At 43.8% G+C, this 22,229-nt stretch overlaps 1 protein-coding gene across 5 annotated transcripts in view; it reads right to left on the bottom strand.

Annotated features, from left to right (window-relative positions):
- Positions 1-22,229, bottom strand: part of PHF11 (PHD finger protein 11) — a 48,712-nt gene that overhangs the window by 25,445 nt on the left and 1,038 nt on the right. For 2 of the 5 annotated variants that reach the window (XR_016212628.1, NM_001389492.1), the window contains 2 exon segments: positions 10,188-10,291; positions 2,745-2,852 (listed from right to left, as the gene is read on the bottom strand). Coding sequence is in view for 3 of the 5 variants with exons in the window: in NM_001389492.1 (NP_001376421.1) it covers positions 2,745-2,852; positions 10,188-10,291 (212 nt within the window). In the remaining 2 variants the exon portion in view is untranslated. 5 annotated transcript variants of the gene reach the window in all.

The raw sequence follows: 22,229 nt of genomic DNA, 5'->3' as shown, positions 1-22,229 counted from the left end.
GAGTTTTAGGATCATTTTTTCTAAATCTGAAGAGAATGTTCTTGGTACTTTTACTGGGATTACACTGAATCTATAAATTGCGTTAGGTTGTATGGACCTTTTGATGATATTAATTCTCCCAATCCACCAACATGGAAGATTTTTCCATTTTTTTGTGTATCTCATCTTCTATCTTTTTCTTAATGTTTTGTAATTTTCATTGTAGAACACTTTTACCACTGCTATTCAATATAGTTTTAGAAGTTTTAGCCAGTCATTAGGCAAGAAAAAGAAATCAAAGGGATGCAAATTGGAAAGAAGAAAGTCAAATGATCTCTGCAGATGACATGATTCTATATAGAGCAGAGCTGAACGACGCCACTAAGAGACTAATGGAACACATAAGAGAGTGTGGCAAAGTTGCAGGTTATAACATCAACACACAAAACTCAACAGTCTTCATATACAGTAACAATGCCATGGCTGAGAAAGAACTTGTAAGATCAGTCCCATTCACAATATCCACAAGAAATTTTAAATACTTTGGAATAAATTTAACCTAGGAGATGAAAGATCTCTATGATGAAAATTATAAAATATTAAAGAAAGAAACAGAAGACATAAAAAAAAAAAAAACATGGAAAAATCTTCCATGTTTGTGGATTGGAAGAATTAATATCATCAAAATGTCCATAATACTGAAAGCAATTTACAGATTCAATGTGATCCCAATAAAAATACAATGACATTATTCTCAGATCTAGACAAAAAAAAAAAAAAGCTAAAATTCATATGGAAACACAAGAGACCCTGAATAGCTAAAGCATTCTTAAACAATAAAAAAAAAGCTAGAGACATTGCAACACCAAATTTTAATTTTAAGATATACTACTGGGACTGGCACTGTGGCAGATAAGCCTGTCTGCAGTGCTGGCATCCCATATTGGTGCCGATTCAAGTCCTGGCTGGTCCACGTCTGATCCAGCTCCCTGCTAATGGTGTGGGAAAGCAGTGGAAGATGGCCCAAATGTTTGGGCCCCTGCAGCCATGTGGGAGACCCGGATGAAGCTCCTGGTTCCTGAATGGCCTAGCTCCAGCTTTGGCACTCTAGTTCATGTCCCGCTGCTCCACTTTCCATCTAGCTCCCTGCTAATGGCCTGAGAAAAGTAGCACAAGATGACCCAAGTCATCTCCCACTCATGTGGGAGACCCAGATGAAGATCCTGGTTCAGGCTAGTCCCAGTGCTGGCCATTGTAGCCATCTGGTGAGTGAACCAGTAGATGGAAGATCTCTAATTCTTACTTTCAAAGTAAATAAATAAATCTTTGAAAAATTCTAACTACAAATAACAGTCCCATTGTACACAGTGAATATATTCTGTGACCTTCAGTGGATGTTTAAAACCTTGGATAGTAAAGAGCCCTACATATACTGATACTTTATTTTTTCCAATACATACATACTTATGGTAAAGTTCGATTTATAAATTAGGCACAGTAAGAAGTTAACATTTGTGGGGAGCAGCCCGGACTGGACTGAGTTACTGGAATTAAGACTTATTCTATGCATCTGCTCTCCCACAATATGGCGCTGGGAGAGAAGTAAACAGCTTCCGCACAGCTGCCTCCAGTTCAACCAATAAACTGTAGGACTTGCTCCTGATTGGAGAGCAGCGTACTCGGCGTGTGGGCAGCCGAGTTAGGATTGGCGGAGGAGGACTATAAAGGAGGAGGACTATAAAGGAGGAGAGAGACGGCATGCACCAGGAACATCTATGGGGAACATCTAAGGGAACCCGTGCAGCCCCCGAGAAAGCCGGCCGGCGGTGTGCCGCTCCCCTGCGGAAGTGGGGAATGTGGCCAGGGGGAACTGCCCTTCCACGGAGGTGGAAGGGATAGTAGCCAACCCGGGAAGAACCAGCAGCAAACCCGGGGAGGGCCGAGCAGACGAGAGAACAGCGCAGGGTCCTGTGTCGTTCCTCCACGAAGAGGGGGAGCGACAAACATTAACCAATAATAAAATAGAATAACTACAAAAATAAAATATAATAAAAATTATTTAGGACTTAAATTACTTATTTCTGAATTTTCCATTTAATATTTTCAGGCCATCGTTGACAATGAGTAACTACAGTCATGGAAAGTGATACCACAAATATGGGGGGAGGAATACTATAAACAGAATTTTAGAAACTTAAAAAAAAAATAGGAGGTGCAGGAGAAAGAAAAAAGCATGGCACTGAGGATACTATCAAAGGCAGGCAGAAAACCCAGAATCCACAAAGAAAAAGACAGATGTGACTATATAAAAAACAGGAACTTCCTTTTACACTGTGAACCAGAAAGCCTGAAGCGCCAGATTCTGACTGCAGCCACCTTATCACCACGAGGGGACCAGGCGATATCAGAGGCAGGAGCACAAAGAAGAACATAAACCCCCGATGACACGTTTAGACACTGAACTAAACTTGAGGCCAGCTTCCCCTCTGAGGAGGAAATAAGCCTGCTCTGTGTTAAAGCCAGTTTGAGTTGAGGTTTTCTTCTACTCACAGGTAGGCGCTCTGCAGCTCTTACCAACTTTACTGACGAATCATGTTCTACAACACTAAATGTTCACTTGAATCTAAGCTTCTAAAACAGGTTCCACTTCTTCCAGCTCTCCCAGATGTTTCTCTGTCCCTGCTTCATCATTCAGACTTTCTTTTGAATGCATTCCCTGAAAATATGGTCATCCTACGTGAGTTAATAAAATCACTTCTACTTACCAACTTCCTTCCTCTGTGGATTTCTTTCTTTACTGATTCCACATCAAAATTTCTACCATGATTATGTGGATCATGATCCTCACATTCCACAAGTGCTGAGGAATATAACTGCAGATCAGAGGGAAAAATTCCAGAGTTATTAAAAACAAGTCAGCAAATGGTACCTGAGATACTCAGCAGGAATGGCAGCGGGATTAGGATGGAGCAGTGACAACCTTTTCAGATGTATGAGCAGACCACAGAAGCCACCCCATTTCTTTGGGAGAGACCCCAATTCCCAGATGTGTTTTATACGCTAATTACAGCTCACTGGACCTGGGCAGACCCTGACATTGAGTTGTGAAACTGATTCCCTATCCCAGGTGTGTAGAACAGACTCAGAAATGTGGTTAGGACAAGCCAATCTGCAAAGAAAGAAAAGAGAGGGCTCGAGAGGACATCCCTGACGGCTTTCTGGCACCTGTGTGCTTGCCCTTAGGAGCTATGAAATGCCCTCAGAACTTACCACAGCTACCCTCTTAGGTGTAGATCACTTCAAGTTTCTTGGTGCTGCATGAAACCCTAAGAATACAACCTAGCACTGGTGTTGTGGCATAGTAGGCTAAGCCTCCATTTGTCACATCAGCATCCTATATGGGGGACAGTTCATGCCCAGCAGCTTCACTTCCAATCCAGCTCTCTTCTGATGGCCTGGAAAAGCAGTGGACAATGGCCCAAGAGCTTGGGCTCCTGCACCTGCACCTGCAAGGGAGACCTGGAAGATACTCCAGGCTCCTGGCTGCAGTTTGGCTCAGTTCCAGCCATTGTGGCCATTTGGGGAGTGAACCAGTGGATGGAAGAACTCTCCGTCTCTCCTTCTGTTTGTAACTCTGCCTCTTAGATTAAAAAAAAAAAAAAAAATCCAACCTAACTTCTAACTGAAAATCAGTATTACATATCTGGTTAAACAACAGGGGGCATGGAAAATATAAGATTTCTTGTGAAACTGACATAGCTAAAGGTATCTTATAAAAAGCGAAAACCATGAAGAAAAGAGTTAGAATTCAACAGAATTAAGTATTTTTGCTGTCTGAAAGACACCGCAAAGAAAATTAAAAGGCAAGGCCTTGTGAGAAAATAGTCACAAAATATATGACAAATGACTCATATCAAGAATATAGGAAAAAGTAGGGTAGGTGCTCTGGTGCAGTGGGGTAACCTGCTGCTTGGGATGTCCACATCCAACATCAGAGTGCCTGGGATACAGCTCCACCTCTGCTTCTGATGCAGCTTCCTGCTAATGTGCCTGGGAGGCAGCAGGGGGATGACTCAAGTACTTGGATTCCTAAGGGCCAGCGCTGTGGTGTAGTGGGTAAAGCTGCTGCCTGCAGTGCCAGCATCCCATATGGGCACCGGTGTGAGTCCTGGCTGTTCCACTTCTGATCCAGCTCTCTGCTATGGCCTGGGAAAGCAGTAGAAGATGGCCCAAGTCCTTGGGCCCTTGCAGTCGCGTGGGAGACCGGGAAGAAGCTCCGGGCTCCTGGCTTCAGATCGGCATAGCTCCAGCTGTTGTGGACATTTAGGGAGCAAATCAGCAGAAGCAAGACCTTTCTCTCTGTCTCTCCCTCTCATCGTCTGTAACTCTACCTCTCAAATAATTAAAGAAAATCTTAAAAAAAAAAAAAGCATATGGACTCATATATAGATGTTCATTACAGACTTAAGAGCCCCAAATTGGAAACAATAGATGAATGGCTAAAGAAACTGATCTATTCATGCAATGGAACACTATGGAGAAATAGAAAGGAACAAAATACAGATACATACAAAAACAGGGATGAATCTCAAAATTACTGCAAGGAGCAAAGGAAGCCAGATACAAGAGTATATACCATAGGGATTCTTTCATAGGAAATTTGCAAACAGAAAAGGCCAGTCAATAGGGACTTAGGGTAGAAAGGAAGTGATTACACAGAAGGCTGAGGGAACCTTCTGGAGTAATGGAAATGTTCCATATCTTGATCATGGTAATGGATACATAGGTACAGATGAGTCTCAAAACTTCAAAACGACACTGAAAAAGAGTACAGCTTGTTTCATGCAAGTTATATCAATAAACTTAACAGCAGCAAATCAACATTAATAGTATATTAGAGGGGCCAATGCTGCGGCGTAGTGGGTAAAGCCTCCGCTTGTAATGCCCACATCCCAGACGGGCGCCAGTTCGAGTCCTGGCTGCTCCACCTCCCATCCAGCTCTCTGCTATGCCCTGGGAAAGCAGTAGAAGATGGTCCAAGTCCTTGGGCCCCTGCACCCACATGGGAGACCTGGAAGAGGCTCCTGGCTGCTAGCTTCGGATCGGCGCAGCTCCGGCCGTTGCAGCCATTTGGGGAGTGAACCAGAAGTTGGAAGACCTCTCTCTCTCGCTCTGCCTCTCCTTCTCTCTCTGTATAACTCTTTCAAATAAATAAATAAATCTTAAAAAAAAATCTTGAGACATGAAAACTAAGTGCAAGTCCTAGACTAGACTCTTCTGCAATTAGGACAACACATGAAAGCTGCTTGAGGATTAGGCAGCAGCAATGTAATGATGTTAGTTTCCTGATCTTAGTGGCTATAGTGTGCTATGGGAAAGAAGGTTCTTGCCGAAAAAAAATACTAAATTATTAGGGAAAGATGACACATCGTTTACTTTAAAATGGTTCTGGCCAAAAAGAAAAGTTATTTGTACTATATGTGCATTTTTTCTTTAAGTTTGAGATATTTTTAAAAAATCTTCAAACTGTGTAAATGTATACACACACACACACACATATATATTTAAAGATTTTATTTATTTGAGAGACAGAATTACAGAGAGAGGGATAAACAGAGAGAAAAGTCTTCTATCTGCCGGTTTACTCCCCAGATGGCTGCTATAGCTGCAGCTGGGCCGATCCAACGCTAGGAGCTGCTTCTGGGTCTCCCAAGTGGGTGCAGGAGCCCAAACACCTGGGCCATCCTCTACTGCTTTCCCAGGCCATGGAGGAGAAGCTAGATTGGAAAAGGAGTAGCCTGGACTTGAACTGGTGCCCATATGGGATTCTCACACTGCAGGTGGCAGCTTTACTGGCTATGCCACAGTGATGGCCATATATAAATAAAATACAGCATCTAGCACTGTTTGTGGCCACAGAAGAAACAAGAAAGGAATCAGACCATTTCAATAGACAGCAGAACAAGTGTTTCATAATATTCAAAGCTCAATTTCAAAAAAGTATTTATTTACTTATTATTTGAATGATAGAGAGGCAGGGAGGTACCTTCCATCTGATGGTTCACTATCTAAATGCTTACAATAGCCCGGGGTTGGGCCAGGTCGAAGCCAGGCTCCTAGAACTCAACCCAGAACTCCCACATAGGTTGCAGGTATACAAGTACTTGAGCTTCTTTTGCTGCCTCCCAGGGTGTGCATAGGAGGAAGCGGGAATCAAGAGCAGAGCTATTACTCAAACTCAAGCACTCCTATATGGAATGTAGGTCTCCTAGCAGAGTTTTAAATGCTGTGCCAAACGACTGCCATAATATTCTTTAACAGATTAGATACAGAAGGTTTACTTCATTGTTTTAATAAAATGAAGCCATTACAAATCTAAAGCAAAGGCTGGTGTTGCAGTGCAGTAGGTTAAACCATAGCCTGTAATGCTGGCATCCCGTATAGGCATGCGTCCTTGTCCTGGCTTCTCTACTTTTGATCCAGCTCCCTGCCAATATGCCTGGGAAAGTAATGGAAGATGGTTCAAGTGCTTGGGCCCCTGCTATCCAGTGGAGCCTGAATGGAGTTCCAGGTTGCTGCCTTTGGCCTGGTCCATTTGGGGAGTGAATCAGTGGATGGAAGATCTCTATCTCTTCTTCTCTAACTCTGCCTTTCAAATATGTAAATAAATCTTTAAAAACAATCTAAAGCATATACAAATTCAATAAGACTTTAGAAGCTCCTAAATATTAATATTAAAAACAAGACAGTACTCCCTACTTTAACTGCTTCTAATTATCATCACTATAATTTTCTAGAAAATATAATTTATAAAAAAAGAAAAGTGAGATTATGAAGCCCTCAAACTAAGAAATAAATAAACTATCCTATTTACAGATGAGCAATGTGGAAATACAATATCCAGGTGAATCTATAGATGTTTACAACAAGAATCTGGCAAGGTTGTTCAATGAGATCAGTAAGTAAAAATCAACAGTGTTTGCATGTACCAGGGGTGGGGAACCTTTCCTTCTGCCAAGGGCCATCTAGATATTCGTAACATTACTTGTTATCAACTTAAGCATTAGCCTGCTATAGATTTACCGAATTTCAAGTCCCATATGTGGTTGCCTTGGAAGGGTCAGACCAAATCATTTCACAGACCTTATACGGCCTGTGGGCTAGACATTCCCTATGCCTGTTATATACCAACAACAGCTCGTTTAAAAAGGTCTTAAAAACTGGACAAAGAGATCCTGTTAATGGATGAGAAGACTGAAATATTATGACGATGTCTGTTTTTCCCAAATTGATCTATAAATTCAATGCAGTGCCACTGAAAATTACAAAAGAAATCTTTGTGAAATGTAAAAAGCTGGTTCTAAAATTCAAAGCCCCAAAGCTACAGACAGTTTGTTGGGAAGCGGCAGTAAATAAGGTAGTGTTATATCAGCTCAGGGTTTGAGAGTGAGAAACTGACTGTGCACACATGACAAATGGTACTGCTATACCCTGAGTGAGCAGTGCGGTTCTAGAACTGAATTGCCTGGGTAAGGATCCTGGCTCGACAACTAACTAGCCACAAGACCCTGGTTCTTGGCTGTTTCGTCTTCGGTCTGGGGATACTAACCATATCGGCCTGTTAGGACTGCTATAACGGTTAATGCTTCAATGTAGGTACAGCTACCAGAACATTACTTTGTGTCAAATAATAATAGTTATCATTACTATTATTACAAATTGGTGAGAAAAGTATAGATTATTGTGGTGCAGAAAAACTGTTCACTGTACAGAAAAACAAAATTAGCTTTCTGCTTAAAATTTAAATTCAGTAAATTAAATTGGTGTTTAAATTAAAATTCTGGGCCAGTGTTGTGGCTCACTTGGTTAATCCTTGCCCTGCAGTGCTGGCCTCCTATATGGGCGCCGGGTTCTAGTCCCGGTTGCTCCTCTTCCAGGCCAGCTCTCTGCTATGGCCCAGGAGTGCAGTGGAGGATGGTCCCTTGGGCCCTACACCTGCATGGGAGACCAGGAGAAGCACCTGGCTTCTGGCTTTGGATCGGCACAGCACCGGCTGTGGCGGCCATTTGGGGAGTGAACCAACGGAAGGACGACCTTTCTCTCTGTCTCCCTCTCTCACTGTCTATAACTCTACCTGTCAAATTAAAAAAAAATTAAAATTCCAATTCTATTAAGAAACTAAATGAAAAAGCAGAATTTTAACATGTAAGGAAGAAAAGATAGAATATTATTATAGAAAAGAATTTCTAAGGGGGAAAACCCCAACAGATTATAAAGGAAAACAATGATGAATTAAACTACATTACAAACATAACTGACAGAAAACATTATGAAGTTTAAAAGCCTACATATAAGATAAAGCATGAGGGGCCGGCACTGTGGCATAGTGGATAAAGCCACCTCCTACAGTGGCAGCATCCCATATGGGCACCGGTTCTAGTCCCAGCTGCTCCACTTCTGATCCAGCTCTCTGCTATGGCATGGGAAAGCAGTAGAAGATGGCCCAAGTCCTTGGGCCCCTGCACCTGCGTGGGAGACCTGAAAGAAGCTCCTGGCTTTGGATTTGCCCCGCTCTGGCCATTGCAGCCATTTGGGGAGTGAACCAGTGGAAGGAAGACCTCTCTCTCTCTGTAATGCCGCCTTCCAAATCAATCAATCAATCTTTAAAAAAAAAAAAAAAGCATGAAGAACTATTTATATATAAATAAATGCATTTAAACAAAACCAAGTATCTCAAAGATAACAATTTCAATCCTATGAATACCCAAACCAATTCATCGAAGCAGAAACCAGAGAGGCACACAAGCAGATTCAGTGATGTACAATCTCACTAGCCATCAGGGAATTGAAATGAGACACCATTTCACACTTATGACAGAGGGAAAAATGGAACTCTCATAATACCAATGTTTACAAAGATGAAGAAAAAAATTACTCAGAAACAATGAAAAGCAAACTTGGTAAAAGCTCTTTGGAGAAAAGTTTGGCAAATTTAGTGAAGTATAAACCCTCTCTCTGTGTCCAACAAGTCTGCGCTTAGCTATCTATCCTAGACCAGAGAAACTCAGGGGTAAGGAGACCTGGACAGGAATGTTCACGACATTTCATTAGTCATAGGAAAAGACAGGAAAAACCTAAATGCCCTCCCATACGGAAATAGTTAAGTGGTGATAAAGCTGTGAAATGGAACACAATAATATCTTTTTTTAAAAGATTTATTTTATTTATTTGAAAGAGTTACAGAGAGAGGCAGAGTCGGAGAGAGAGAGAGGTCTTTTATTCTGTTGGCTCACTCCCCAAATGACTGCAACAGCCAGAGCTGAGCTGATCCAAAGCCAGGAGCCAGGAGCTTCTTCTGGGTCTCCCACACAGGCGCAAGGACCCAAGGACTTGGGCCACTTTCTGCTGGTTTCCCAGGCCATAGAAGAGAGCTGCATCGGAAGCGGAGCAGCTGGGATGCGAACCGGTGCCCATGTGGGATGCAGGTGCTGCAGGCTGGGGCTTTAACCTGCCGCGCCACAATGCCGGTCCTAACAATAATATTTTTAAAATGAAAGATTTAAATGTCAAGAATCTGTAGCGTTTGATAGAAACTGCATTTAGGGGGCTGGTGTTGCTCAAGCCACTGCCTGCGGTACCAGCATTCAATATGGGTGCTCGTTTGAGTCTTGGCTGCTCCATTTCTGATCCAGCCCCCTGCTAATATGCCTGGGAAAGCAGTGGAAGATGACCCAAGTGCTTTGGCCCCTGCACCTACGTGGGAGACCCAGAAGAAGCTCCTGGCTCCTGGCTTTGGCCTGATCCAGCCCCAGCTGTTGTGGCCACCTGGAGAGTGAACCAGTGGATGGAAGATCTCAGTCTCTCCTTCTCTCTCTAACTTTGCCTTTTAAATAAGTCAATCAATCCTAAGTTGTATTTGAGTGGAAGGTCTACTGGCATCTTATATTTGAAACACGTTATTAAAATACCTTTAGTAAAGCTTCGTCACCACAATTCTTTGACTTTGTGTCTGAACAATTATAAATTAAAGTAACCATAAAGTGGTAAGATTTGGATCAGTTTTAAGTTGGAAAAATATGCTTCTGAATCATCACTTAAAAGCCCCAACCATGGCCAACCCATTATTTTGTGTACCTAATGTACCATTTATCTATTCTGGTATGTTCTATCCTAAAAGTACTTACATGCTATATTGTCAAGACACTTACCAAGCAATTTTCATGAGCAGCTATATTCTCTGATCGTGCAAAATACAGGACACTGTAATCGAGGTCTCTGGGGCAGAGTGCACATGTCCTTTTTTCCATCTTTTCTGCCGTATGAAAGACATCTGTCAGTAACACCACTGGTGAGAAATGGAAAAGTGGGATTTCTTGGTCACACTAACTCCACTCAACACAAATGGTAATGGTACTTCCTCCAAGAGAGATTCTCAATTCCCAGACAGGAAAAAATAATAATAGGGGGCCCAAATAGAAAAGCAACTTATTTTGTATTTTTTAAAATGGGTTAATGAAAGAAAAAAATTAATGAATTCATTAAAAATACCTAAAAAATGAGTAAAATCGTTTGTTCCTTAGGCTGGCACTGTGGCATAGCAGGTTAAGCGCCAGCATCCCATATGGGCACCAGTTTGAGTCCCAGTTACTCCACTTTCGATCCAGCTCCCTGCTGAAGTGCCTGGGGAAGCAGTGGGAGATGGCCCAAGTGCTTAAGCCCACGCCACCCACGTGGGAGACGCAGAAGAAGCTCCTGGCTCCTGGCTTTGGATTGGCCCAGCTCTGGCCAGTGCTGCCATTTGGGAAGTGAACCAGAGGATGGAAGATCTCTCTCTTCCCATGTCTCCCTCTATCTCTCTGTCACTCTGCTTTTCAAATAAATAAATAATTTTTTAAAAAAGTAAATTCTAGGGGATGGCACTGTGGTATAGCAGGTAAAGCCACCGCCTGCAGTGCTGGCATCCCATATGGCGCTGCTTTGAATTCCAGCTGCTCCACTTCCAATCCAGCTCTCTGCTATGGCCTGGGAAAGCAGTAGAAGATGGCCCAAATTCTTGGGCCCTTGCACTCATGTGGGAGACCCGAAGAAGCTCCTGGACCCTAGCTTCATATCGACACAGCTCCAGCCTTTGTGGCCACTTGGGGAGTGAATCAGTGGATGGAAGATCTCTCTCTCTCTGTGTAACTCAAATAAATAAATAAATATATTTTTTTAAAAAAAGTAAATTCTAGAATCGAAAGGAATGACTAATGTATTTTAATTTAAATTTAATTATATTAAATCAGTATTACTCTTAGATAGGTGGGAAAGAATAGAAGGTAGGACATCAATTTTTTAAACAGCAAACAGAAGAAAAGAAACCTAAGGCAAGAGGCAGAGAGAGGGGGCAAAAAGTTGGCTGTTGGAAAAATCCCTATTATGTGTCAGGAAGAGGCAGACTTCTCCAGTTTGTTAATTTGGGGGCTGGTGCTGTGGCACAGAGCGTAAAGCCACTACCTGCACTGCTAGTATACCACATGTGCAGGTTCGAGTCCCAGCAGTTCCACTTTCATTCCAGCTCTCTGCTAATGCATTTGGGAAAGCAGCAGAGGATGGCCCAAGTCCTTTAGCCCCTGTACCCATGCGGGAGGCCCAGAAGAAGCTCCAGACTCCTGGCTTCGGATTGGCCAAGCTCCGGCTGTTGTAGCCATCCCTCCCTCCCTCTCTCTCTTTGCCTCTCTGTAACTCTGCCTTTCAAATAAATAAACCCTTAAAAAATTTGATATTAATTTGATCAGAAGAAGCAATTTATCTATTTTTTTGTCTTGTTTTTTTTTTTTTTTTGCTCCTTGTAAAGCTCATCCTCTCAACTCCTTAGTTTTTCTATAATAACCAGCTTTTATTTTTAATATTCACATTTTAATTTTGAAACAAAGATTTATTTTTATCATTTACTGGTGAAAGCTTTAGATTTAGATGAGGTTAACATTAAACTGGTTTAACATCCTTTTCTTTTTTAGCTAGCCAAATTCTCTCCCCTGCTCTTTCAGGCCTTTTCTTTTACAAAGTGCGAAGCCTGCGTTTGGAGCTTTCGGTTATTTCACATTCAGATGAGTTTCTCAGTTTCTGTTTCCTGGATCTGCCTTCTACCTAGTAGTAGAGAAGAACTGCGCTCTCCAGCAACCAAAGAAAAAACAGGTGGCACACAGTGAAAACCACTGCAATGAAATGGGCTGCTTCTTCCTTTCCTATTGAAAAATGTATTTATTCAGTTACTTACTTACTTATTTACTCACTTGAAAGGCAGAGTGAGAAAGACAGGGAGAGAGATCTTTCATCCGTTGGTTTATTTCCCAGATGGCCACAACAGCCATCTGGGAAGCCAGGCTAAAGCTAGGAGCCAGGAATTCCACCTGGGTCTCACCCATGAGTGTCAGGGGCCCAAGGACTTGGGCCATCTTCCACTGCTTTCCCGGGGCATTAGCAGAGAGCTGGAACAGAAGTAGAGCAGCTGGGATTTTTTATTTATTTATTTATTTATTTTGTACAGTGAGAGAGAGAGAGACAGAGAGAAAGGTCTTCCTTTTCCGTTGGTTCACCCCTCAATGGCTGCTGCGGCCGGCGCACCGCGCTGATCCGAAGGCAGGAGCCAGGTGCTTCTCCTGGTCTCCCATGGGGTGCAGGGCCCAAGCACCTGGGCCATCCTCCACTGCACTCCCAGGCCACAGCAGAGAGCTGGCCTGGAAGAAGGGCAACCGGGACAGAATCCGGTGCCCCGATCAGGACCAGAACCCGGGGTGCCGGCGCCGCAAGGCGGAGGATTAGCCTAGTGAGCCGCGGCGCCGGCCGAGCAGCTGGGATTTTAACAGGCACTGATATGGAATGCCAGCAACACAAGCTGGCACTGCAAGCGGCAGCATCACACCAGCCCTGGCTGTTTCTTTTCATTTACTGCAAATAACCAAGGATTTGGATGCACCTCCCGTGAGTCAGTTGAGTGCTCTGGATCAGCACTGTCCAACACAACACAAGCGTGAGCGACTGTGTCACTAAAAAAACTTTCAGGAGCAAAGAAACCAGTGAGCTTAATTGAAATAATGTACTTTATTCAATCAAATATAGCCAATACATATCAATATTTAATTTACGTGAGAATTCTTCAGTCATTCTTTAGTATTGAAGCTTTGAAACCAGTGGTTTTCTGTGCTTACAGACCATCAGCAATGGGATGTGCCACACTGTAAGTGCTCAACAGACACACAGGAAGGGCAACTGAGCAGTACAGCAAAGGAAATAAGGAAATGAGGGAGAAGTGGTATCTGCAAGCTTTCAAAACAAACAGGGATGGGCTGGTGCTTTAGCCTACTGGGTTAAGCTGTTGCCTCAGCACCAGCATCACATGTAGGTGCCAGTTCGAGTCCCGGCTGCTCCACTTCCGGTTCAGCTCCCTGTTAATGTGCCTGGGAAAGCAGCGGAGGACGGCCCATGTGCTTGGGCCCCTGCCACCCATGTGGGTGATCTCGATAAAGCTCCTGGCTTCGGTGTGGCCCAGCCATGACCTCTGTGGCCATTTGGAGAGTGAACCAACAAACAGAACATCTCTTTCTCTCCTCTCTCTCTCTGCAACTCTGCCTTTCAGATAAATAAATCTTAACTAACTAAATAAATGAGACTGTGGAGGTCAACTGGAAATAAGGACATCATAGTAATGGGAAAGTCCCGAGCAAAACCTAGTGATCTCCTTATTACCAGGTGCCCAGGTAACCTCCAAAGAGACTAAATTGCAATTAGGAAAACAATGGAATACTAAGAAAATAACAGAATAAGTGTACAAAGTAAGTGTCAAATGAGTTGTATGGCTGTGCTGTGGAGGAAGGGGAGGAAATGCTCCCTGTGGGAAGAGGTGTTGTCAAGGGCATGGGCCTTGAGCTGGCACAACTAGGAGATGGAGCAGCATGGGGGAGAAGGCGGAAGCAGCCGTATGAGCAAGGTCCGGGGTGACAGAGGGAGCCCGTAACCAGGCTAAGGACAGGCGGTACGGTGGAAGCTGGAAAGATTCGGGAAACACACAGTGAAAGGCTGCCAGGAAGGGTTTTTGAGCACGGGAAGAACATGATGACATGGTGGTTTTAAGCTCATGGCTAAAGCACTTGGGCCCCTGCCAACCACATGGGAGAGGCCTAGATGGAGTTCTGGGTTTCTGGCTTCAGTCTGGCCTAGCCCCCCACCATTGCTGTTATCTGGGGGAGTGAATCAACATGCTGATGTTAGATCTTTCACTCTCTCTCCCCTTCTCGCCGTCACTGTGCCTTAAAATAAATAAAATAAAATAAATCTAAAAAAAAATAATGAAGCTCAGTTTCTACAGATGGAGAGAAATATTGGGATCCTGAATAGGAAGGTTGGGTATTACAATGATGTTAACTCTATTGCCAAGTAAGCTGTAGAGTTAATGTAATTCCAACCAATAACCCAAGATGCTTATCTTAAAGAACTTGAAAAAAAAATGATTATTTGTAAGAATAAATGAGGAGGGGCTGGTGTCATGGTGCAGCAGGTTATGCAGCCACCTGTACCATAGGCATCTCATACAGGCACCAGTTTGAGTCCAGGCTGCTTTGTTTCCAGTTCAGCTCCCTGCTAATGTGCCTAAGAATGCAGGGGAAAATGGCTCAAGTGCTTTGACCCCTGCCACCCACGTGAGATCCAAATGGAATTCCAGGATTCTGGCTTCAGCCTGGCTCAGGCCTGGCCATGAGGCCATATGGGGAATAAACCAGCAGATGGAAGATCTCTCTCTCTCCCTGGCTCTTCTTCTAGCTCTGCCTTTCAAATAAATCTTTAAAAAATAAAATAAATGGGAAGAGATCATGTAAAAAATTTCCTACTTGATGTAAAAACATGATACATATTATTCAGGCACAGAAGGTTTGATATCTGAGTCCAAGGAAAGAATACCAAGTGCAGAGAGAAGTGGATCATAATCTATACTTGTAGATTTAACACAACATGGCATTAGCATTTCACCTCTGGCACTGATGTTCTCAGCCCATTTTTTACTGAGTTACTACTTTCTTTATCTTATAAGGAATACAAATTTCATAAGTACAACTTTAGGAATATAGTTATTCTTCCCAACATACTGGCCCTCCCACCCACACCCCACCCCTCCCTCTTCCAGTCCCATTCTCCATTAAGATTCATTTTCAATTAACTTTGTACACAGAAGATCAACTCTATACTAAGTAAAGATTTCAACAATTTGTACACACACATATACAAAACAAAACTGAGAACAAGTTTTAACAGTTAGCTTTCATAATACAACTCACTGAGGACAGAAGTCCTGCATGGGGAATAAGTGCACAATGATTCCTGTTGTAAATTTAACAATTAACACTCATGTATGATGTCAGTGACCACCCAAGGCTCTTGACATGATCTGTCTAGGCTCTAGAAGCTTTTTGAGTCCACAAACTCCATCAGTATTTAGACAAGGCCATAAGCAAAGTGGAAGTTCTCTCCTCCCTTTAGAGAAAAGTATATCCTTCTTTGTCGGCCACTTATTTCCACTGGGGTCTCACCCACTGAGATCCTTCATGTAGAACATTTTTCATTTTTTCTTTCTTTCCTTTTTTTTTTTTTTTTTTTTTTCACAGCGTTTTGGCTTTCCATGCCTAAAATGCTCTCATGGGCTTTTCAGCCAGACCAGAGTACCTTAAGGGCTGATTCTGAGGTCAGAGTGCTATTTAGGGCATTGCCATTCTATGAGTCCGCTGTGTGGACTGCTTTCCATGTTGGACCATTCTCTCCTTTTTATTTCTATCTATTTTTATTATCAGACATTTGATCATATTTATAAGATCCCTTTAACACTGAATTCTATCTATATGGACACTCTAACACTTAATTTGGTCACTTTAACACTTGAGATGGCATTTTTACCACTTGGCTTAATGGGATTTGTACAGTTTTTAAACTGTACACTTAGAAGTAAGTCCATAGGCATGTATGTAAAACTACAGAGCTTTACAAACTTCCTCCTCCCTCTCTTATTTCCACTCTTAATTTTTTTTTCAAGATCTATTTTTCAATTGGCTTTTTAAAAACTATCTTATCTTAGACTAGAGCAGTAAGCTCCCTCCCTACTCTGCCATCTTGGAAGCTGTCTTGAGTTACTACTTTCTTACTAGTTTCCAAGAGCTAGTCACATATTCAGGATATTTTCCCTTTGTTAGTCATATATATGGACTTATTTTTATTTAATAAAATTATAGCAATATTTTACAGTTTTCTACTCTTGGGTGAGAGATATAGTTAAAAAACAACTGCCTCTTATCTAGAATATTAAAATATTTTAAACACTAATTAACGTAAAATTAATTTTATTATCAAGCATGAAAGGGGAATTTAACTCATTTCCATTAATGGTTAGCAACTGATTTAAAGTTTCCTTTTCATATCATTATTACACACATTTGGGATTGTTCTTATACTAACCTTCCACCAATACCACACTTCAACATTTTTGATGCTTTAGAAACTATTTGGTATTAAACAACAGAAACCCTCTGGCCTGGGATGAAACCAGTAAAAATCTCAATATTCATCAGGTTGGGGAAACCCATGCTCACTCTGAGGCTTTGTGCCCTGTCTGAACAGCATGCCCAAGCATGGGTACTCCTGCAGTCTTGACATCTGGGAATACAGAGTTGGTGACAACATTGCTATGCTCTGATCTGGTTTGTTTCCAGTGCTGATGGACAGAAGCACAAAGTAGGACCCACAGTTCTTCCCTCATGGCTATTTCCTCCTAAAATATATACACCGTTTTCCTCCCACCCCCATCTCCACCACCCATCACAGGGCCCTAAAACATTTTAGTTCTTCTACAGTAACTCTTTCTAGTAGGGGAAGTCATTTTGGGAACTTTCACACAGATAAGCAATCATCCCTTACTATATGAACTGCTACACATTACCTGAAACTCACAGACCAAATACATTTGGACTTGTTGTCCTTTACCATTTGAACTCAGGAACTGACGCTGTGGCATAGCAAGTATAGCCGTCACCTACAATGCCAGCATCCCATATGCATGCCAGTTCAAGTCTTGGCTGCTCCACTTCCATTCTAGCTCTCTGCAATAGCCTGGGAAAGCAGTACAAGATGGTTCAAGTCCTTGGGCCCCTGCACCCACGTGGGAGACCCGGAAGAAGCTCCTGGCCATTATGGCCATGGGGGGAGTGAACTAGCAGATGGAAGGAAGACATTTCTCTCTCTCTCTGCCTTTCCTTCTCTATGTAACTCTTTCAAATAAATAAAATCTTTAAAAAAAAGAATGAAACTGATCAAATGAGATTCACTAATCCTGTAATTTAATTTGTAATCCTTTTCAAGTAGTGTATAGTTATGTTTTCGATTGGTAATTAATTTATGTTGCTGCTTTATGAGACTGTCTCCTCATTTCACACTGGATCAATAGTCTTTACTGATGGCCAACACTGTGACACAGATTAAGCCATGCTTGTAATGCTGCCATCTCTATGAAAATGACAGGTGGCAATCTTGCTGTTTTGCCTCTGACCCAGCTCCCTGCTAATGCTCCTAGGAAGGCAGCAGATGATTTCCCAAGTTGAGTCCCTGCCACCTAAGTAGAAGACAAGGAGAGAGTTCCTGGCTCTTGGCTTTGATGTGGCCCAGACTTGACTGTTGCAGCATCTGGGGAGTGAACCAGATGGTCTCTGTCTCTCCTTCTCTCTGTTGTTCCACCTTTCAAATAAATTTTTGAAAAGATTTATTATTTGAGAGGTAGAGTTATAGACAAAGAGAGGGACACATGTGAGACCTGAGTCTGGATCAAGGTGCAACTATTTTAAATTAGGCCTCCAACTTGTAACTTGGGCCTGACCAGGCCCTGAACCCTGAGCCAGAAGCTCCTAAAAGTAAATAAATGAACTCCCCTTGTGATAAACTCTCCTAGCAACAGCTGATCAGCAGATAACAGAGAAATACCTAGAGTTCCTGGTGTCTTCTCAGGGCAGATAAGGCAATTGATAGCTACCCGCACAGCACGTACACCCCAGCAGCTAGGACCCTATGCTTCGGCCAATCAATTTAAAAGCTATCAACCCCAAAGCCATCCAACCACCTTTACTAGGTCCGTTCGCACCACTGGATGCACTAATCAATTCTAAGAGATGTCCTTTAAATTTCCCATGGGATGAGATGATTTGCTAAATCGTACCATAATGTATGGAACGTCTCTGAAAACCCTATTAAAAACCCTGTTAACTGAAGGGTCGGGGCCCTCAACTCAGACCCGCTGCATCGGTGTTAAGAGTCCAGGCCCGGACCCGCAATAAAACTCTCGTGCACTTTACAGTGGTGTCGGCTCCTTGGTGGTTTTTGGGGACAATTGAACTGGGCATAACACATACAGAGATACAGGTCTTCCATGTGCTGGTTCACTCCCCAGATGGCCGCGATGGCTAGAGCTGAGCTGATCTGAAGCCAGTAGCAAGCAGCTTCCTCCAGGTCTCCCATGCAGGGGCAGGGGCCCAGGCACTTGGGCCATCCTCCACTGCTTTCCCAGGCCTCAAGCAGAGAGCTGGATTGGAAGAAGAGCAGCTGGGAAATGAACCAGCACTCATATGGGATGCCAGCACCATAGGTGGAGGCTCAGCCCCTAGGTATTTTTAAATCATTTTTATTGCATTTACTGTTTTATTTCTTCCACTATATGCAAGAGAAGTCATACTTTCATTGCTGAGTCCTGTGATTGCACACCTGAGCTGAATAAAGACCAAAACAGAAGAGCAGCGGACTCTACCTAGAGGTTTGTTAAGCAACTTGGTAATGGAGGACAATGAATGGCTCTATCACACTGTTTCCAGATGATATGGCTGGCTATAACTTTGGTAAAAGTATGACTGAATTTGAATCTGGGATAGTCAGAATAATTTACAGGGGATAGAACACATTACAGGAACACCTTCAGAATGTATAAATACCGGATTGGTGTACAGGTTAAGCTACCAATTACAATGCAAGCATTCTGTAGTGGCATGCTGGTTTGAGTCCTGGCTGCTCTGCTTCCAATCCAGCTTCTTGCTGGTTCACCTGGGAAGGCAGCAGAGAATGGTATGGATACTTCACCCCCTGCCACTGAAATGAGAGACCTGGATGGAGTTCCTAGATCCTGGCTTCAGTCAGGTCCAGCCCTGGCCGCTGGGGTCATTCGGGAAATGAATCAGCAGGCAGAAGATCTCTTTTTCTCTTTCCCTTTCTCTGCCTCTCAAATAAGTAAATAAATCTTAAAAAACAAAATGCATAGCCGGCGCCGCGGCTCACTAGGCTAATCCTCCACCTAGTGGCGCCGGCACACCGGGTTCTAGTCCCAGTTGGGGCGCCGGATTCTGTCCCGGTTGCCCCTCTTCCAGGCCAGCTCTCTGCTGTGGCCTGGGAGTGCAGTGGAGGATGGCCCAGGTGCTTGGGCCCTGCACCCCATGGGAGACCAGGAAAAGCACCTGGCTCCTGGCTCCTGCCATCGGATCAGCGCGGTGCGCCGGCCACAGCGCGCTGGCCGCGGTGGCCATTGGAGGGTGAACCAACGGCAAAAGGAAGACCTTCCTCTCTGTCTCTCTCTCTCACTGTCCACTCTGCCTGTCAAAAAAAAAAAAAAAAAAAAAAGCATAAACATGAATAAGGATGTGTGTGTTGCAGGGATGAGACAGTGGGAAGCCACGGAGCAATATGTTCAATGGACTCCCTTAGGGTATCCGGCCAGCTGGCAGTGATACACAGTGACCCCCAGTGGGCCTATCTGTACACTGTGACTCTGTTTCCTTAGACACAGCTGGCAGCTTCAGAGGACCTTCCTGTCCACTCTCAGGTATAAAGAATTCAGAACTGAAGATTTTAGTTTGGAATGGGCTGGTTTCCTAGAAAGAGATGTAAACACTAGAAGGCTATGAAGGTAGCCATCTCCTATCCCATTATCAGGGACACTGGCTCAAAGACAGACAAGAACAAGGCTGAAATGCTGAAAACTGCATCAATTAGAGGGGGGTGGTGTCAAGTTTATAACGGTGTCTCAGGGCCTATTCCCGGCCCTTCTGGAAAAATACTACAGCACTCATACCCTAGGGATCTGTGAGTCCGGTCTGCCTACTTGCCAGTAACTGTTATGTTTTATGATTTTAGGGTTCAAAGAGGTGCAGAGACAATTAAGGCAGAAGACTTTATTTTAGAAAGGACATAATAGGTGGGGTTCAAGCCGGCGCCGTGGCTCACTAGGCTAATCCTCCATCTAGCGGTGCCGGCACACCAGGTTCTAGTCCCGGTCGGGGCGCCGGATTCTGTCCCGGTTGGTCCCCTTCCAGGCCAGCTCTCTGCTTTGGCCAGGGAGTGCAGTGGAGGATGGCCCAAGTGCTTGGGCCCTGAACCCCATGGGAGACCAGGAGAAGCACCTGGCTCCTGCCTTCGGATCAGTGCAGTGCTCCGGCTGTAGCGCGCCGGCTGCGGCGGCCATTGGAGGGTGAACCAACGGCAAAGGGAAGACCTTTCTCTCTGTCTCTCTATCCACTCTGTCAAAATAATAATAATAATAATAATAGGTGGGGTTCAGTTCACCCTGACAGAGGGCAGGGGTTTGAAGTCAGGCTCCATGCTGCTCAGGCAGCGGGCAGAGTTCCTTCTGGGGCTGCTTGTTGGGGGAGGTCATAGGGACGCTGAAAGTGTCATGTGGACCCTAATAAGGCGGGTGCTGGATGTGCATAAAGACTCATTGGTAAAGTTTACAACGTATTGTCTTAAAGGTTTGGAATGTCCTAGGTGAGGGGCTTTGCTGGGTGATAACAATTCCACCAGTCTGGATTGTCTATCTGTGCCCAGTTTCCTCAGGTTCGGGGCTAACTAACAACTGGTGCTTCAGTGGGCTAACAGGTTCTAACAATGACAAGTGCCTCTTGTGCTGAAATTAAATCAACTTGCTTTTGTACTATTTGCAGCTGGCAAGTACTGATTAACAATGGAAGTACCGTAATTGCATCTCTCTGTGCACCTTAGTGTGTATTTATGTGCATGTTCTTGCATTAGTGTGGAAGGCAGATGTCCACAGCATCAGTCACTCATCTCTAAAATCTCATGCCCTACCTCTGTTTCTTCTTCTGCATAACCCCTTCACTTTTCACCTTACTCTGAGCGATCTAAAATGCATTTCCCCTTCACACCATGGAAGCCAAGCTCCTCAACAAACACTTAATGAGGACCCACTGTGTCTTTATTATTTAAAATATAATAATCTTTAACAAGGCTCCTCTATGTGCTATGACCCACCGGGCAAGCCATTTTAGGTACTAGGGATATATACCTAGAAGAGAATGAGTCTGGACTCTCATGGAACTTACATTCCAGGGGTACAATCATGCTGGTTTCCCCACCAGGTAATATGAGAGAAACAACACAGGAGGTGACAGAAGCCAGGGAGGGAGTGTTCTTTTAGGATGGGCAGGCAAGACTGAGGGAAGGAATTTATGATGGGGAAATCCCAGCCAGACCCTGTGGGGCAAGAGCATTCCTCACCGAGGAAACAGAAAATGAAACAATCCTTAGGCACGGACCCACAAGGCAGCAGAGGGTGGCAGTCATCAAAACAGGCAGGAGTCAAATCAGATTAGGACATGGGGTGAACTCTAGGTCAGGTTAAGGGGTTGTTCTGTGAGTGATGTATCACATTTACTTTATTTATATATATATACATATATATATATATAAGATCATTCTGGCTACTGTGCAGGTTTGCCTGTATGAGGCAGCAGAAGCCAGGCAAGCAACAGTCCAGGCAGGAGATGGTGGTGGCTGAGGCCTGGATGGTAGTAACGGAGGGGGCGAGAAGTGCTCAGGTGCAAGATAAGACAACTGGCTGACACATCAGAAGGCTGGTGGGGGCGGGAGAGAGGGCCTAAGCACCTGGTGAAGGGAAGGCGGAGGGCTGGTAGGTGAGGAGATAGGCAGTATGCGGGTGAGTGTGGAGGAAATAGTATGCGGGTGAGTGTGGAGGAAATAGTCGCAGCCAGAGACAAGAAAAGCAGAACTCCCTTCCTCCCATCACAAACCTTGAAAAGTGGCGGCTTGAAACTAAATCCCCCCCCCCCTTTTATCTAGTCTAGGGAGGGGAGATGTCCGGAAGTTCTGCTTCTGTAAACTCCACTCTAACAAATCTCTCCCTGGTATTTCTTACAAACACCCAAGACCCACCAACCATTGGA

Source organism: Oryctolagus cuniculus, chromosome 9 (assembly GCF_051225735.1).
Source record: "Oryctolagus cuniculus isolate XC-2025 breed Fujian yellow rabbit chromosome 9, ASM5122573v1, whole genome shotgun sequence".
Lineage (NCBI taxonomy): Eukaryota > Metazoa > Chordata > Mammalia > Lagomorpha > Leporidae > Oryctolagus > Oryctolagus cuniculus.
The sequence above is the reverse complement of the archived record's forward strand: the minus strand, read 5'-3'. Positions and strand labels throughout refer to the sequence as shown.